The 19,815-nt window shown below is 37.5% G+C and overlaps 2 protein-coding genes and 1 long non-coding RNA gene across 4 annotated transcripts; 1 reads left to right on the top strand and 2 right to left on the bottom strand.

The window, feature by feature from the left end:
- Positions 1-558, top strand: LOC139431914 (uncharacterized). 2 transcript variants are annotated; one of them, XR_011641946.1, is made up of 4 exons: positions 1-63; positions 129-189; positions 252-431; positions 487-558. It is a non-coding gene; the product is annotated as an uncharacterized lncRNA (long non-coding RNA). The 2 variants fall into 2 exon arrangements; XR_011641945.1 differs by having other exon boundaries at positions 129-431.
- A 12,208-nt stretch (positions 559-12,766) lies between these two features.
- On the bottom strand, positions 12,767-15,472 carry LOC139432163 (uncharacterized). The gene is made up of 2 exons (XM_071200535.1): positions 14,648-15,472; positions 12,767-14,602 (listed from the first exon to the last, which is right to left on the bottom strand). Exons 1-2 carry the CDS (start codon positions 15,414-15,416, stop codon positions 13,641-13,643), a joined length of 1,731 nt encoding a protein of 576 aa, XP_071056636.1. The 5' UTR covers positions 15,417-15,472; the 3' UTR covers positions 12,767-13,640.
- A 125-nt stretch (positions 15,473-15,597) lies between these two features.
- Positions 15,598-18,434, bottom strand: LOC139432054 (uncharacterized). The gene is made up of 2 exons (XM_071200389.1): positions 15,682-18,434; positions 15,598-15,601 (listed from the first exon to the last, which is right to left on the bottom strand). Exons 1-2 carry the CDS (start codon positions 18,432-18,434, stop codon positions 15,598-15,600), a joined length of 2,757 nt encoding a protein of 918 aa, XP_071056490.1.
- Between the last annotated feature and the right edge of the window lie 1,381 nt (positions 18,435-19,815).

Raw genomic sequence — 19,815 nt, 5'->3', positions numbered from 1 at the left:
CACCACAATTTTTCTTACGTCGTGGTTGGACCCGCACTTTGCCCCAGAATAAAATCTCATTCTGTAAGTTTATAGTTAGAAACAATTTCAAAGGAATCATTTTTAAAGTTTAACCTTTTCTCTTACAGTATAACTTTTCAAAACTTTTTGATATCTTAGAAATACAAAAGAATTTTAGCGATGAAACAAGTAAGTAGCCATTTTGACTTCTTCAACGTGACCTTGCAGAAATACACCATGTGTTTTTTTAGATTTTTTAATTTTTGGAATAATTTTCGACACGTACAATAATTGTTATTAACATCCCCTAAGGCTTTACATTTTAAATCTAACCGTTGATCTGTCCAAACTTATATATTTTTGAAATAATCGAATTCATTCGACGATGAACATTTTTCCTTTTTCTGATTTTGTTTCCTAAAAACTTGACGGTAAATAATAGATATAATGTTATAACTTAGTCATTACCTTGTTTTTTGTTTCTAGTTGTGCCTGAGGAAGAGACTATAAGTCTCGAAACATGTAGCACTTATATAAAAATAAATTTCTTTCATCGTTTCTCTTCGAGTATAATTTTTATTACAAAACTTGTTCAAATTTGTTACTTTACTTGTTTCAGCATTTATATTTCTACTATCTTGTTCAATTTCATTCTTTTGATTATGTTTATCGAAATATTGTGTAATTAATGATTGGACTTCTATTTTTTCTTTTGTTTTACTTCTCAAAAAATATTCTCTATTACATTATTCTGTGGGTTTCGATATATTATGTTAGTAGTTGTATTTACCGGAAACTTATTACTGACTCTAAGAAGAGAGCCAACAGTCAACACATTGAAAACTCAGGAAACAAACAGCGTGCTATTTGGGAAGTTATTCGGAACACCAATCCTTCAATTTGTAAACGTTCGTCCGACAAACTCACGGCCTCAGACCTAAACGCGTACTTTGTTAATGTGGCTGAAAGTGTTCTTAATGATATTAACCGTCCTACACTAAACAATCATAATGTCTCTTCGGGTCCGTTGGTCAATGATCATAATAATAAACTTTTCGAATTTAAACCGATATCTTATAACGAACTACGTGACATAATTTCAAAATTAAAAAATTCGACGTCCAGGGGTGTGCATCTATTAAACAGTAGGTTAATAAAAACAGTCTCAAATATAATTGTTTATCCATTATCTAAACTAATAAACCAGTGCTTATTGAACTCGATTTTTCCGGACTGCCTGAAAGTGGCAAAGGTTATTCCTATTCACAAAAAAGGCCCGCTACACGACCCCTGCAATTACAGACCAATATCCATTCTGCCAATTTTCGGGAAAATCTTTGAAATAATTTTAAACAATCAACTGGCAACTCACCTCAATTCTAATAGCCTATTGTTTTCCGGACAGTTTGGCTTTAGAAGAAATAGGTCGACATCGGACGCCATCCGCACTTTGGTACAATTTGTTCAGAATGGCTTCGAAGCCAATAATTATTCGGGAGCTGCTTTTTATGATTTAACAAAGGCGTTCGACTGCGTCTCTCATGACTTACTAATTCGTAAATTTAGTGCCTTCAATATGGACATCAGCAGCATAAATCTTCTCGAATCTTATTTGACGAACAGATCGCAGTATGTTTCCCTTGACGGTCTAGAGTCCGGTCGTCTTCCACTTAGGTTTGGTGTACCTCAGGGCTCAGTATTGGGGCCACTCCTGTTTTTGATATTTATCAACGACCTACCCAGTAACATTCCCCATGATTCCGACCTCATCCTTTTTGTTGATGATACAACCGTAATGGTCTCCTCAACAGATGCCGATGCTTTGCATCACCGCATATCTGAGTCACAAGCCTGCATCTCAAATTGGATTCAGGCCAACAGACTAAGCATGAATAGAGAAAAAACTTAAACGTCTCAGGTTGTATACGCAGCCGGTCAAGTTCCTGGGGGTTTATCTTGACTCTGGTTTAACGTGGAAGGCCCACATTGACCAATTGACGAAAAAACTGAATACCATTGTATTCGTCATTCGGAGACTGAGAGACCTTGTCCCGTTCAATGTTGTAATGAACACATACTACGGCTATTTCTTCAGCCACGTATCGTACGCGTTAATTTGTTGGGGTCACTCCGCCCATGCGGATCGTGTTTTTGGTGTGCAGCGAAGATGTGTTAGAGTTATGGCCGGTCTAGGTTTTCGGGACTGTTGTAGAGCCAATTTCATTGATTATAAGATACTAACTTTCCCTTCGCTTTATATTCTCCATTGTCTCTTATATATCAAGGGTAATATCTCCAAATTTAAAACTCTTAATAGTTATCGTAATTACCACACAAGGGCAGGTGATACCTTAATTACGGACTATTCTCGGACGGCAAGGGCCAGGGATGGCGTCAATTATTTTGGCATAAAATTCTACAATGTCCTTCCGAAACACATAAGATTGTTAGAGAGTAACAATTTCAAACACAAAATAAAAAATTATTTAGTGGCGAAGGCCTTTTATACTGTTGAGGAGTTTTTGACCAATGATTTTGATGACTTGCTATGACCAGGGTGTCGCCTCCCAGAAGCCTTTTTCTCTCTTTTTTGTTTGTTCTTTTGCTTACCTGTTGTTACTGATTAATACGTTTAGTGTACTTACTATTATTGAAAATTGCATTTTTGCGTTTATTGTATTCTTTTCTTTTATGACCTGTGAAAATCACTTTGATGCTATCACCAATAAAGTATTATTATTATTATTATTATTATTATTATTGTTATCTTGTTTATCATAGAATTTATAATTCTATACCAAGCATTATTATCTATTAATTAATTTTTTAGGGTAGAAGTTTTCTAATAAAATATTATATAACTGTTTTTTTTTATTTCACTTAAGAAGGTATAATCTGTAACTGAGATAGCTCTCTTTATGTAATTGTTCATGGTATTAATAATTTGAGACCTTGGGTGGTCGCTATAAAAATTTAATAATCTATTGCTAGCAATTTCTTTTTTGTTTTTGTTTGACCAAGTTGTCGTCTGCTGCTATCGCATCAATGTGTGATGTGAGTCCAACAACGGCGCGGAAATATTTAAAGAAGAATAAATATCACCCATATAAAATTAAAATGCTTCATGAATTGACAGAAGATGACCCTGGTAGAAGAACAGAATTTTGTGAGCTAATGATAAATATGGTTGAACGAAATCCAGCATACTTGAAACATATTTGTTTCAGTGATTTTTTTATTTTTTATTTAAATGGGGGCAAACAGGGTTAACAACCAGCGAAGCGTCCACTAAACAAATTAATGACGGATTACCGGACTTAATTATAGATTAATGATTTGAGAAAAAAAACAAAATAAAACAAAACAAGAAAAAAAATATAGTACTAACAAGAAAAATTAATTCTAATGACCCGAGACATTAACGCCCATGTCGCGCAAAAACCGCCTAACCGCAGTCAGTGAGGTGTTCAACATATCAATATTTCCACAGTGAGAGTGAAATGAAAGCATTAATCTCTGAAGAGCTGAGTTGAAGTAGGCAGTTGTATTCGAACGATCTAGTCTAAACATCAGACCATCCCTAGTCTGGTAGGGAGGAACGTAAAAACGTAACCCACCAACCAATTCAGGCGAATTAATGAAGCCATTGCAAAGTTTAAAAATAAACAGTAAATCGTAACATAGCCTCCTCTGTTGCAGTGTCTGAAAACCCAGCATCTTGCACCTCATAAAGTAATCGCAATAAGGTAAATTTGTTTTATAAGATAGCTACCGTAAAAAGCGCCGTTGAACTGATTCGATACCGTTAATGTAAACGTGGTACTGGGGATTCCAGACGGTGGAGGTATAGCTAAGTACACTGTTCACGTGCGTTAAATACAGCAATCTGATGCAATTAATATTTGTGAAAGGGCGGCAGGTTCGAATCACGAAACCCAACCTCTTCAGAGCTTTGGAAATAAAGGATTCTACATGTAAATTAAACGATAATTTGTTATCAAGGGTAACCCCCAGATCGCTGATACGATTAACAGATTGTGATTGTGGTCCAGATCTGCCTGAAGTTTAATACAGTCGGAGTTAGATGATAAATCCAAAAAAAATTTTGCAATCGTCAGCATAAAGCAGAAATTTAGAATGTTCGAAACATGCCAGAACATCAATGCAACACAACAACAATGGAGCCGAGGTGGCTTCCTTGGGGACCCCCAGAAGTGACCCGTTGATAAGCAGACACACAATTGCCAATTCGAATAGCCTGGTAACGGTCACTGACGTAGGAACCCAACCACGTTAAAAGACCCGGAGGAATGTCAAGCAGTGACAACTTTCTTATTAAGCTGGTGTGATCAATTTTATCGAAGGCTTTACTAAAATCGGTGTAGATAGCGTCCACCTGGCAAAATCGGTCGAAAGCACGATGAATAAAATTGGTATAGGTTATTAAATCTCAACCGATCTACCAGGCAGAAAGTTATGCTGCTCAACGATCATGAAGGGCTTCAGAATATATAACAATTTAGGGTAAATTATTTTTTCAAAATTTTTTGAAGATACAGACAAACATGAAATAGGGCGATACTGGGATACGTCGCAACGGTTACCAGACTTGAATACAGGGAATACAAATGCTCTCCGCCATTCACTAGGGAATGCACCGGAGCGTAAGGATAAGGAGAATAAAAGAAATAGGGGCTTTGCTAAACCGATAGCACAGTTTTTAATAAAACAACCCGTCAGTTTATACGGACTAGCTCCAGCCTTCGCATCTACTTCATTAAAAGCACGCAAAACACCCTCCTTACCAAACCAGGGCAGAAAACCCCCAATGGGCATAACACGCGAGGGAACGGAGGGGTTACCATAAAAAAAACAGAATTAAAATACAGGGCGAATAAAGAACAAATATCCTAAGAATTGTCGGCATGAACGCCACGGAACTTCATGCTAGCTGGAATACCGGCGCATTCGCCCCTCTGATATTTAACGAAGGACCACAAGCGATCCGGACACTCAATCAGCTGAGATTGAATTGACTTAATGCAGTTATCGTAATCCGATTTAATGAAGGTTTTGGTACGGTTACGTAAAATCGTGAATGTAAGATAATCAGCCCTATCACCAGGTCGGAACTCTGCGTTTAGATAGCTGCCGATGCGGAACGTGAGCATCAATAAGGTAGTAAATGGTACTATAAAATACATTAACTGCATCATCTACACTACGACTCACCAGTCGATCAGACCAGTTAAGATCTAGAAGGACGTTGTTAAATGCCTCGTAATCTACACGATTAAAGAAATATTTAAGAGTGGGGTCATCGCGCAATTCCTTGGGTCGAGCGCCGATAATAGGAAACTCGACAGCGGGGTGATGGCGATCCAGGCCGACGAGAGGATCTGGACACGATTTAACTTCCTGTATACAGGTTGTGCTACTAAGAATCAGATCTAAAATTTTGAGATTATCATTACTAATATCATTAAATTGCAATAAATTACAATATCGATACGTTGCCAAAAACTCTCCGGAGCGTAGATCACCAGATGGTACCAAATATCCATCGTCCGAACGTTATAACCATACGATATTGGGTAAATTAAAATCACCAACAATTAAGATTAAATTATCAGGGTACGCATCGCAAATCGATGACACTTTACGTAAAAAGACCGAAATAGATTCCGGATCCCCGGGGGGCAAGTAGACACAGCAAACAAAAACACGACCAATCGCGCACTCAACGCTCACCCACACATCTTCCGCGTCGGAGTTAAAACAGGAGCCGGCGACGATCGAAGACATTTTCTTACTTCAATCAGAACACCGCCACCGTCCGTCTTGCGTGACATCGTCGAACATCTATCTCGCCGAAAGAGTGTATAGTTCGAACAGAAAAACTCACCATCAGCAATCGACGGATTAAGAGAAGTTTCGGTAAGGCAGATGATATCGTGGCCAAGAGTAGAGGAGTTAATGAGTGATGTTGCAGTCTCTGACCGCAAACCATTTACATTCTGATAATAAACTGTGCTAGTGATTGAAAAAACAAAAATCCGCAAAAGCACTAGTTTCGAGCGCTACACCGTAAAGAAACGGAGCTACAGTTTATTTAGATCGCGCAGTGATCGGATGATCACAGCATGAGATCGCTCGGACTTACGCACTCGAATAACGTCACCCTTGAACCACACAAATTTGTACTGTTTCTCCGCCGCCACCAATTTCACCTCACGAAGAAGTTTAGCATTTTCCGAAGTTAAATGCTCGTTAACATAAATACCTCTCCCCAAACTCGCCATCGCAATACCCCTCAACGCTTTTGAACTATCAGCGCCATCCGAACCGACACGTTGTTTAATTTTTGCAGCCCCCAAGAAACGATCACGAATCATTCTCGACAAGAACCTGACAACAATGTTATTGGGCTGACGATCTTTAGATTAAGCAGAGTTGTGGGCCGGAGTGTCTCCAGCAGGAAGACGGTGAACGGCATCAATATCACTGGAAGAAACCGGAGAGCCGGCGGCATCCCCAATCAAGCCGATAACATCAGTGAGCGATTCTGAGGCACCCTCTGGGACGCCAGAGATAATTCAATTATTGCGCCTGGAATATTGCTCCAACCGCTTAAGCCGCATTGAAACCTCCCCCAAGCTAGATTTAAGGGCGATATTTTCAGCCCTCACAGAATCCAACTCCCTTAATTTTTTGTCCAGATCGGTAGTTTTCATTTCGAAGTCGGAAATCTTCTCACAGTAAAAGGTAACAGCACGGAGAACTTCCTCATATTTATTGGACAACCCTTTCATCTCAGCCTGAATATCCTTTAGAATTTCAAACATTCCCTCAAGTGACCTTATTTCGGAATGCTGACAAGATTTTTGTAAGGAACTTTGCTGTGAGGAGCCACCCAGGGACTGTAATCGACGCGAATTAGAGGGAATTGTCGAGGGAGATGAGGGGGTAGATCATCAGCAATTATAATAGATCGGTCCGATCTGATCGAACAGGAGCGACATCTCCAACTCGCGCTCTCAGCTTTATAGACGCGAAGAGTCTCCAGGCTCAGGCCAACGCATTTCGCTTGATAGAACGCTTCACAGTCACGGATACTGAAGTCCGGGATATTTTCTAAAAATCTTACCGCTACACGAAACGCACTCCATCTCACTCACGTTGGCGAAGTCAGTACCGGTACGTAAGCACAGCAAAAAAGAACGTGAGGACGATGAACACTTCTACCGGCAAAAATGAAGGAAATAATTGATGAATGCACTTTCTTTTTCGATGGAAAATTGCATCGGCAAAATGTACGTTACTGGAGTGATGTTAATCCACATGAATATCGCGAAGTTAACACTCAATTTCCCAGGAAAATAAATGTTTGGGCAGGCATATTGGGAAAACACATCGTGAGACCAATATTCCTAACCGAAAATTTGACCGAAACATTGTATTTAAAATTATTAGAAGAAGATATTAATCCCAGACTTTTGCAAATTGTACAACAGAATCCTGACGATTTTGAAATGGAATTAGTGTTTCATCAACACGGAGCACTTTCACATTATGCGGCAATGGTACAAAATTATCTTTATACAAATTTTAATGGACGGTGGATCGGTCGAGGTGGGCCGATTGAATGGCCAGCAAGATCACCAGATCTGACACTTTTAGATTTCTTTTTATGGGGTTATTTAAAATCCAAGGTATATGAAATTCCGCTGGACAGTATTGAGGATTTAAAACAAAAAATTATTGACCTCTGCCAAAACATTGATCATCACATGTTAAGCCGTGTGTGAGAGAAAACACTACAAAGATGGTACCACTGCCAAGAAGTTGAGGGTAATTATATCGAACAAGTTACTTAAGAGTTTGTTCTTAATAAATAAAAAATTCTTTTATTATTCAATAACAACACAAAGCCAATGTTTTAACCGTTACGTATATGTACTAGCAAAATCTTTAATAAAAAAATTTCATTTCTTATATTGACTTTGATTTTTTTCTTTATAAATATTTTTTGATTAAATAAATTTAATTCATAAATTTAATATACTTCCACCCAACTTTTATTTCAATTCTAAAAAAAATAAGTAATTGAACTAGCAATTTTAAATCCGTCTTAGCTCGAGCGTATACCGACCGTTAACTTACCGTCCACCAATATTGCAATTTCCATATTGCAATCTTTCTATTCATGTCCTTTAAGGTTGTTCGACCGTTTCGTGGGAATAAATTCGTTGAAAGAGAAACGAAAGTTCAAAAAAGGATAGCTCATAAGAAATGTCTACTATAATTATATTAAATGTTTTTATCGCGTAATCCAATGCATCTGAACTAAAAAAAAATTTGTTTAAACCTTTACATTCTCTTGTATTAAAAATTTGAATAATTTGATAATTATACGACTACGATTAAAAATGTATATGTACTTTCATTCTCTTACTTTTGTTTTTAATATATTATACGAAAAAGATAATCATAAGAAACATTTTTTCTAAAACTTATTATCTCTATCAATCATATAATTCCTACACCTAAATACTCATTCAATAATATTGCTATAATCAAAAATGATAACCAATACACACATGTTTTTCAAGATCATAAAATTTTATTGGTGAAAAATGTCATAAATATTCAGATATAGTTAAAGAAATCGAGAAAAATTACACCGGCGAGACGATAGCAACAAACCGCCCAGCAACAAACTTTTTCCTTTATATTTCCACCTACTTCTAGGGCCCATATCTTCGTTATATAGAAAGATAGCGTCGGTAAAAATTACAACAATAACATTATAATGGTTGTTTAATAATTTTATTTAACTTTAATTTTTAAAAAACGAACTGATTTTTCATTTTTAAGTTCCAAAAATTGTGGTCTTTACTTATTTGTTCTATATCAGGGGGTCCTGTCGGAGTCCATACAACAAAATAACATTGTTCCTTTTTCGTTATGTGTCCTTGTAATTGGTAAAAATAACTATATTGTGTTTTTAATTGTAATTCTTCGTTTCGCTGTTGAAAAATATTATTTTTTTTGGTGTGGATGCCATCTTCTATGGATATGTTTCTTAAATAGTATAGGCATTTCACTTCTATTATGGAATTGTCGCTATGGATCACCCCATCTAGACTTGCTCCTAAAAAATAAAACTCTCCTTAATAAAGATGTACCTAATGTATTTATAAACCGCATGGATCTACATGTAGGCCAGAAATAATTTGAAACGCTTCTATTGCTGTTTTTTTTCATATTTGGCAACCATATTCGATAGATTTGTTTCCTCGAAAATATTTCCCAATAGGTACCTATATTTTAAACGTTTGTTCTGCGGTGTTGATGGTTTTCTTTTGCACACTACTCCAAAATTTGAAGCTGTTGACCTCTAGTGTGTTCTTCCATTCTATCTGCTTCTTCTTTTGTTTTTGTCAATAAATTGAATATCACTTCTTGTCTTCTATTAATTTCTTCTTGTGGTGGTAATTCTAGAAATAGAAAGAATTTTCTAATAAAATTTTTAGTAAGTTCTTTGGTGATGTAGATACCCTTCGCTTGCAAACTAATCCAAAATTAGAAGCTGTTATTCTAAATAATCTATGTTGTTTCCAATTTGGATTAGTATGCTGGCCTCTGGTTTCTTCCTCAATTGTCCTGACTTCATCCCTTGTTTTGTTTAACAATCTAAATACAACCTTTCGTCTTCTAATTAATTTTTCTTGTGATATTTCTTCAACATTTCCGTAGTCTGCGTCTGCTTGTTGCGGAACTGGTCTTCTTCTCTTATTTCTTTTTGTATTTTGGTTTTGCCGATTTACCAACATTTTATACCTGTCCTTACAATTTTGTGCAGTATAATAACCGATCTTTTCCCCATCCCTTCAACTATATCCTTCATATAATGTTCACGACAATTAAAAACAATTGCGGCAAGTTTGCACCTAAGTTGATAGGATCCTTCTATGGTGAAATTTACCTGAAAAGTGGGTACTCAATTAAAAAAAGAAACATGCTTAGTTATAACACATCTTATAACTACGAGTATATAACTAACACATCTTAGTTATATACTCGTTTTCCACCAATAAATTTATTTACTAAACTATTATATTGTTCGCCGCTGTTATTATTTTTCAAAAGTAAGCAAGACGAAGCATTTGTAATAATTCTTTGCAGACAGATATTTATGTCAGTATCCAAACCACATGATTTTACGTCTGTAAATATATTTTGGTTTTCTGTGACATTATTACAAAAACAATTCGCACATTTATCATGGTCTCCAAATATATGAGATGGTATATTTAACATGTCTTCTTTAAAAAATATAAGCTTTTGTGCGTATGTAATATCTTGCTTACTTCTGTACTCGGCAGATTTTCTTACAGCTACTCGAAATCTCAAGATGTTGCTGTGGAGCTGCCTCCGAACGTGCAGTGGTACATATTTTCCGGTAGAGCGCACTTTTCTAGACAGCTCAGGTAATTTAGTACTAAAATTGCGTAATAAGTGGTTGATGCACTCAACTTTTTCTATTAGAAGCGTGCCGTATGGCTTTGAGGAATTTAATTTTTTGGTAACACTACTGTCACCGTCTCTAATTAATTTGATGTACTTCAAACCATGTACAGACACACTATTTTTGAATCCGTCAACAATTATATCGGATTCTATGCCAGTGGATGGACCAAGCCAATTTTTAAACCATTTATAAGGTACAAAAGGTTGTTTGGTAAATTGTTGCTTTTGCTATAGCAGCTTCTTCTTTCACAGCTTCCTTTAATTTATTTGAAAGAACATCTTCAACAACCTCCTGTTATTTAGTTTGGATTGTTGTGAATCGACGTTGCGTCATGTGTGATAAATTTAATGTGGCACATAGCTCTCTTAGCTGAGAGTATCCAGCATCAATGGAAACTATTCCTGTTAAAATACATCACAATATAAACATATTTACAGTAGTATTTAAATGCATATTTATTTGAATTATGCAAGTAGTCTCACCAGTCATTGCTGAAGTATTGACATCTAATTCATTCTTATTGCCGTTCATTTCTATTTTAGATGTCATTCCACACATTTTACATTTAACAGTGAATATAGATTCACAGCCGCTTTGCCTTTCTTCTACAACGTCGCATATATCTACAATACAATTGAATGATGCTACATGTTGTATTTCTTTAATTTGATTCCAAAATGATGTAATATCTACAATTCTTTTTTCGCTAATGTTATGATTGTTATTAACATTGGCATCGCAATTGGGTTGGTCTATTTCTAAATTTGGTAAAGTGACTGTATCTAGTTCGCTGCAAAATAATATATCATAGTATTATAAATATTATTTATATTATTATATCTAGTAATTATACAGGTGTCCCAGAATATGCAGCATTTAGGAGTAATCTAGTTAGGTATGTAAAAATAAACAGAAAATAAATTATATTTTAATACGAGAAGTATTTTTTGATCATATCTCTGTTATTATTCAAACTAGTTTGATACAATTTTGTAAATTGCAACAGTAAATTAAGAATAGTTAGTAATTTAATTTAGTACAACATTTTATCTTATTATCTGTATTAATACATCATTAGATCTCGGTATCAATCGTGTCAAAAAAGTGTTGTTGTATATTATATATGATGTTATTTTTACATAATATTTCTGTTATCAAAAGGAAGCCCATATGTTATAGGACACCTGTGGTAAAGATTTTCTAAAAAATAATTACCAATCAAAATTGTTAACATTACTATCATCCTCAGTGCGAGAAGCGCGGTTCGACCACCGCAACTTACCAAGACTACAAGTAAAAAAAAAACATATATCTAATTGATTCAAGGGATATCGGTATACAAAGATTTCAAATTAATTACCGTTTACGTGACGTAGTAATCGAACAAAAATACCGTCTTATTTTATCCACCATTTTATCCACAAATAACCCACAAGCACAAAACACTAAGAGTTTATAAGAGCAGTAATCACTCAGTTACTATAACTACAGTATACTTACTAAATTATTTTTGTTTATAACTAAAAAAATGGTTCATAAATAAATAAGAAAAAGTTTATAGAAATAAATAATTTATAATTATAAAAATCGTCACTGAGTTGCTATAACTAAACTACACTAACTTTTTTTTAAATTTTGCATGGATACTATATGAAACCTTCTCTAGAGGGTAGGCATATTATTTTTTCGCTAATGATACAATTTATGCGTATTTCAATAATTTAATTGTTGTGTTTTTTTAAAATAAATAAATGGGCATGCGTGCCCACTAGAGTACCGTTTCCTGATTTCAAAGCAGAAAAAGAAAAGTCATGCATTTTGTTCTAATATTAACCGAGATATATTCTTTGAAAGATTACATATAAAAATTCTTAGCGTATAATCGGTTGAACAGCCTTAACGTATAATGGTAATATCCCACCTTCTGGTTGTGTCATTTAATAAACCGATATTTGATTGTGAGGTACCGTTGGATTCGTATTGTTTTCATCTTTCGGAAGATACCATAATATACTGGGTGTTATATTTAAAAACATTTATAATAATTTATATCAACTTTGTTGATCCATTTTCCGGAAAAACTGAAAGTGATAGCAAAATTTTCCATACGAAAATTGTTAAGAAATAGTCGAGACCGGCGCGGGAAAAATCTGAGACGCTTATAGAAAGTTACTTAAAAACGCGGGGGTTAGAAAAAAACTGTCAAAAAGGAAAAAATCTTACTGTTCTTGTAGAATAAGTAGAAGTATCTCTTCGAATAGCAAATAAAAGCCGAACTGCTTCTATCGAACGTGTGTATTAACACGATTGAAACCACTTTTTAACGAAAATTACACGGAACGATTTATTACGCTTTTTGATGTCAACTACAACAACTCGTTAGAACAACTGAACAACAATAACGAATAAAATACGGAACGGCCGACTAATATATAAATTATAAAAACTTTGAACATTACCGCCCGCCTTGCCGAATGGCAACAGAAAATTAAAAAAAAAAAATACAATAATTTGAAAATTGACCCTAACTGAAATGATTACAAACTAAATAAGAAAAAAATGGCGGCAGGAAAACAAACTTTTACATTAAATAAAGTAATGAAATAATTAGAAAGAAATTAACATTAAAAGACTGAATTAAATGAAACTGAATGAAATGTGAAAAAATAACTAGAATTGAATAACATTACTAATTTGTACAATATGGCAAAATGCTTAACTTAGCGAACGGACGAACAAGCGTTGAATTTGCGGTTTTGAGCGTTGCGACGCGAGCGTGGCCATCGGCACCGGAATGAATTTGAAGAATTCTTGCTAGAGACCATTTCGCCGGAGGTAATCTTTCATCTCGAATGAGTACAAGCTGTCCAATTTGAGGAAGATTTTGTTGATTGAACCATTTCGTAGCGTTCTGCATGGATTGTAAGTAAAACTTTTCCCAAATCTTCCAGAAATCTTCGACCATACGACGAAGAAGCTGCCATCGAGAGAGTCTCGATATCTTTTCATCGAAGACGGACGGCTCCGGAACAACGGTGAGAGCGTTACCGATGAGAAAGTGAGCCGGAGTCAGAACATCAAAATTGTTCGGATCGTCAGATATTGATCATAGAGGTCTTGAATTTAACACGGCCTCAATTTGAATCAAAACGGTGTTGAATTCTTCGTACGTAAGAAGTGTGGATCCGACAACTTTTCGAAGATGGCTTTTAACGGATTTTACTCCGGCCTCCCACTTTCCACCGAAATGTGGTGCTCCGGGAGGATTGAACTTCCATCGGGTGCCGTCGCCGCTCAAGAGACTAGCCATTTCTTTCCATTCTTTGGACGCTGCGGAAAACATGGAACGAAGCTCACGGTCAGCTCCAACAAGATTCGTGCCACAGTCGCTGTAGAGGCATTCACTGATACCTCTTCTTCCGGAAAATCGCTTGTACGCAGCAAGAAATCCTGAAGTTGAATAATCTGTGGCCACTTCTAAATGGACGGCTGAAGTGGCTAAACAAACAAACAGAATAAGATAACCTTTATACGTCTTACTACCACGTCCTCGAAGATGCTTCAAATGAAAAGGTCCGGCGTAATCAACACCGGTGTGTAGAAACGGGCGGGATGATATGACTCTTGAAGGCGGAAGTTGGCCCATCAACTGCTGGCTGATGACTGCTCGTTGTTTCGCACAAATCATACATCGATGAATGAACGAACGGACAGGTACTCGCCCTCCAACGATCCAGAAATGGCGTCGGATTGAAGATAAAGTTAGTTGAGTTCCTCCATGCAACGTAGCTCGATGATGTTTGTCGATCAGAAGAATCGTAATTGGCGAATCTTTTGGAAGGATGATTGGATGCTTCTCATTCCAATCCAAATTTGAAAAGCGAAGGCGCCCGGTCACTCGTAGAAAACCTTTACCGTCTATGAACGGAGAAAGTCGGAAAAGAGAACTTGAACGCGGCACTACACGGCCGTCCGTTAGAATTTGAATTTCATCCGAGAAATGAAGTTGTTGACACTCGCGCACCCAGAACATTAAAGAGTCGTTCAGTTCATCAGGAGAAAGTATGTCTGAAAACTTTGAATTAGTCTTTACTTTATGAAAAAATCTCTTACACCAAGCAGTGACTCGCAGAAGCTTGTTCAACGACGAATATTTCAACTTTAAATCCCATCCTTTTTTCATAGCAGTTGCAGTGTTGGATGTATGGATAGAACGTGCTTCTGGAATTTCTTTGGCATCCGAATTGGTCCGAAGAGATGGCCATTCTGAGGGTGGTGAGCGAAGCCAAGACGGTCCATTCCACCATAACGTTTCGGCTTCAAGTTTCGTCACTGAAACTCCACGGGAAGACAAATCGGCTGGATTTTCTTTCGTCGGAACGTAGCGCCAATGAACATGAGAAAGCTCCTGAATTTCTGTTACTCTATTCCGGACGAAATCTTTCCATCTTGAAGGATGACTGCAGATCCAAGAAAGTGCCACTGTAGAATCGCTCCATAGAAAAATTGGAACTTCGTTGAAATCCAGTGTTGCCCGAACGCGTTTTATCAACCGAACTAACAACACGGCGGCGCACAATTCAAGTCGCGGAATGGTTACGCGTTTAAGAGGTGCCACTTTCGTTTTAGAAAAAAGAAGAGAAACGCGAACATCATCAGCTCTTGAAACGCGAAGATATACTACCGCACCAAAGGCACTAGTCGAAGCATCCGCGAACCCGTGCAATTCAATCGAAGAACAATCGCGAGTAATTCCAAGCCATCTCGGAATGCGAATTACCGGACACGTTTGAAAAGAGTTAGTGTATTCGTTCCATTGAAGAGAAAGGTCATGCGGAAGGATTTCGTCCCATTCGAGATTGCAAGTCCACAAATTTTGCATAAAAATCTTCGCAGTTACAATGATCGGAGAAAGCCACCCGAGGGGGTCGAATAAACGCGCAACGAATGATAGAACTTTACGCTTAGTAAGTTCTCGGAAGTCAAAATCGTCATTATTAAAACAAAATAGAAAGTCATCGGTCGAATTGTTCCAAAGAATACACAATGCGCGAGGGGAATTGTCATCTTGAACACACAACGTTTCTGTATCGGATAGAAGGTCTGAAGGAACATATGCGAGCGCTTTTGAAACATTTGAAATCCACTTTCGCGCTAGGAAACCGCCCGCCGTTAAAACTCGATTTAATTGAAAGATTAATTCTTGAACTTCATCAATGTCATTAGCACCGGAAATGATATCGTCCACGTAAGTGTCGCGAAAAAGAGCAGAAGAACCGAGAGGCTGCTCTTCAACATGTTCTTCTGCTAACTGTCGAATACAACGAATTGCGAGATATGGTGCGCATGAAAGTCCGTAGGTTACCGTTGTCAGGTCGTAACGTTGAAGAGGTTCCGAAGGATTTTCACGCCAGACGATTCGTTGAAACTGCCAATCATCTTGATGAACGTCAATTTGACGATACATTTTCTCTAAGTCACACGCGAACGCGACGGGATGGCGTCTCCACCTTAGAAGAACATCAACAAGTTCACTTTGAAGTTTCGGACCAGTATGAAGACAATCGTTTAACGATAATGTTTTTTGTGATCCGTTGAACACGACACGAAGCTTAGTAGTCGTACTAGATTCGCGAATCACCCCATGATGCGGAAGATAGAAGTTGGGTGATTCGACTGGCACTGTAACGGGACGCATATGATTTAAATCGAGATATTCGCGCATAAATTTGCTATACGCGGTCTTGAAGCTTTCATCCCGCGCGAATCTTAACTCGGAACGAGAAAAAGTCTTAACAGCGATCATATAAGAATTTCCCAATTCACGCGGAGACTTTCGAAATGGTAAACGAACAATAAAACGTCCAGAGCTGTCACGCGAATGTGAATTGACGAAATGTTTTTCACAATCAATTTCGTCGGTAGATAAACACGGCTTAGAACTTGATTCTTCTTCTATCGTCCAGAACTTTTGCATTAAATCCGCGAATTCACGATCTATCGAACACTGAAAACCATACGGGTTGAAGTTTGATTGTGATTGATTCGACAGTACGCCGGAAAGAATCCATCCAAACGCGGTTTGCTGAGCAATCAAAGAACCATCACTACTTCGTTTAACACCATTTTGAAGAATTTTAGAATATAAACTCACACCAAGAATCAAATCAATTCTTTTTGATGATGAGATATCTGAATCGGCTAACGGTAAATTCAGTAGCTCAATCGGTAACTGAGCAGAATATTTTTGAGGTAAATAAGCGGTTAATTTCGGCAATATTAACGCTTCTTCGTTGAATGAAAGAAATGGATTGAATTGCGAACTTAATTGAACTGTAACAATTCCGTTTGAAATACTTGTATGTTGCGAACCAATTCCGGAAATAGGAATACTTGCTGATTTTCGCGGAAGTTGAAGCTGTTGTACAAGTGACTCGGTGATGAAAGAAACTTCGGATCCTTGATCAATAAGGGCTCGAACGATGACGGAATGTCCACGCGATGATTCAATCCGTACTAAAGCTGTAGCCAACAGTACCGGAGCATGAATGTGGTGCGAATGTAAAAGATGATTCGATACGGTTAAGTCATTAGCGGTGATGCTCGGTTGTTCTTGTATGGGCGCGAAAACTGTTCCTGACTTTGAAGGTTCAACTGAAGATTGTATTCTAGTTGAAGTTGAGCGTCGTGGCGCGTCGTGAAGAGACGTATGGTGAGATTTGCGACAAACGCGACATCGTTTAAAAACGCGACATTTGTTGACGGTATGTGAACCAAGACAATTGAAGCATAATTTTCGGGATATCACAAAATCCTGCCGTTCTGCCGGGCTTTTTGAAAGGTAAGCCGGACATGAAGAAATGTAATGCGCTGAGTTGCACATAACACAACCATTTACAGGAGAATAAGCATTATGAGCTTTCACACTAGAGACTTTTGAACCCGTTGAAATGGAATACACTTTACGGCTAGATTGAAGATTTTCGACAGCTTCCAAGGTGTGAATACGGTTCATCAGAAAGTCCTCAAGCTCATCGAACGTTGACGGATCGCGATGATTTCCAATCGATCTCTCCCATTCTTTAACGGCGTCTGTATCTAATTTTCGTACGATTAAATATACGAGAATATAGTCCCAATGCTGAACCGGACACTTCAATACTTTTAAGGCACCGAAAGCTTCCTTAATTTCCCCGACAAGACGTTTAAGTTCGCTAGAAGAATCACTCTTTACGGCACGCGCGGAAAATAAAATCGATAATTGAGTTTCAATTAATAACCGTCGATTTTCATACCGGTCAATCAATATTTGCCACGATCTTGAAAAGTTATCACCGGTAACAGAAATGTTTTTTAATAACTGAGCGGGTTCACCGGTCAAACTCATTTTTAAATATTGAAGACGTTCGACATCGGTAAGGTCTTCATTGTCATTGACCATTGTAGAAAACAGGTCCTGGAATTGAGCCCAATTGGCGTATTTACCGTCGAAAGTTGGAAGGTCAATTTTCGGTAAATGACGCGAACGCGATGACGAATGACTGACGTTTGAAACTGGTTTTGTATCAACTTCCGGGGTCGGAGACAGCGGAAGAGGATTTAACAAATCAAGCAATGTCCCCTTAGCATCGAAATAAGCTTCCTCACATTCAGAAAAAATGTCCTCGGTGAAATATATCGTATCCGAATACTTGTCGCGATACTGAATTAATTGTTTATGAGCATTATTAAACTCATCCCAATTAGTCTCAAGTCGTTCCAAACGACTTTGAAAGTTCCCGCGAGTACGTTTAGCGATCGCGAGCTTTTTCAAATTATCTATTGTCCGAGAAATTAACCCGTGAATGTCATTTTGCCGTTCGAAAATCGGGTTTAAGTCAATTTCACGAGCGGTCGCCATGGTAACGTAAACACACAATAACGAAAATGAAAAATCGAAAAATACTCAAAACGTCTCAAAAAATCTCGGCCTTCTCTCCGCACTTCCGGTTATATCCGGCTCGAAGGACCAAAAAATCTTAAGAAATAGTCGAGACCGGCGCGGGAAAAATCTGAGACGCTTATAGAAAGTTACTTAAAAACGCGGGGGTTAGAAAAAAACTGTCAAAAAGGAAAAAATCTTACTGTTCTTGTAGAATAAGTAGAAGTATCTCTTCGAATAGCAAATAAAAGCCGAACTGCTTCTATCGAACGTGTGTATTAACACGATTGAAACCACTTTTTAACGAAAATTACACGGAACGATTTATTACGCTTTTTGATGTCAACTACAACAACTCGTTAGAACAACTGAACAACAATAACGAATAAAATACGGAACGGCCGACTAATATATAAATTATAAAAACTTTGAACAAAAATATTTGTGCTGATAAAATATAGAAACTGACGTTTTTTTGTCGGCTCACTTCTGGGAGTTCCTAGCTTCGCTCTATGTTAAACTTTTCATTGTGCCACGGGTGGTAGGGAGGTGTCGGACAGTGGGGAGCTGAAGGATACTATTGTCAAGACTTTGGAGAAGGGAGAAGATTGGAAAGAAGTAATGTTTCGGAGAGTTGCGAAGCTAAAAGGCAAGAGAGTACTGATGGAGGTCGTTGTTCCGTTTATAGAGGAAAAGATGAACCGATCGGGAGTCACCATCCGAGCCCCCACAACCGTGCGCCCTAATGTAATTGTGTATGATTTGGACAGGACGAATGAAGAGGGTACGGTGCTGCAACAATTATGGGTAAAGAACGTGGATAACGAGGCGAGAATACTGGGAGGAGGGACAGAGAGGTGACGAATCTAGTGTTGGAGGTCTTTGATCGGGTGCGAAAGGAGTTGCTTAGATTCGGGAGAGTATTCGTTAAACTACAGACGTGTCGTGTAGTACAGTTTGTTGATTTTAAAGGTGTTTTAAGTGTTAGGGGTACAGCCACTTGAAGAGGTTCTGCAAGTCCGATGTGGTATATGAGCATTGTGCAAAGACGGTACACGACTATAAGAATTGCAGGAAGAAACAAAACGCACCTGTATGTATTAATTGCTGAAACAAGGTGTTCGCTCCGCACTGTTATTTAATTATTATTTTTAAGTAGTCGGGTTTTTGTACTTTTCGTTACCTTAGGTACGTTTGTTGATTTTAAACAACATTATTAATATTTTCGATCGCACGCAGACCGCACGCAATTAATCTGCAATTCTCGCATTAAACCCGCCGACAGATCCACCCTCTGCAAATTGTATGTATTATTTAATTACTTAAATTCTTGATATTTTTTGAATATAATTTTTTTTGT

Source organism: Onthophagus taurus, chromosome 11 (assembly GCF_036711975.1).
Source record: "Onthophagus taurus isolate NC chromosome 11, IU_Otau_3.0, whole genome shotgun sequence".
Classification (NCBI taxonomy): Eukaryota; Metazoa; Arthropoda; class Insecta; order Coleoptera; family Scarabaeidae; genus Onthophagus; species Onthophagus taurus.
Note: the sequence above shows the minus strand (reverse complement) of the source record. Positions and strands in the feature narration are given on the sequence as shown.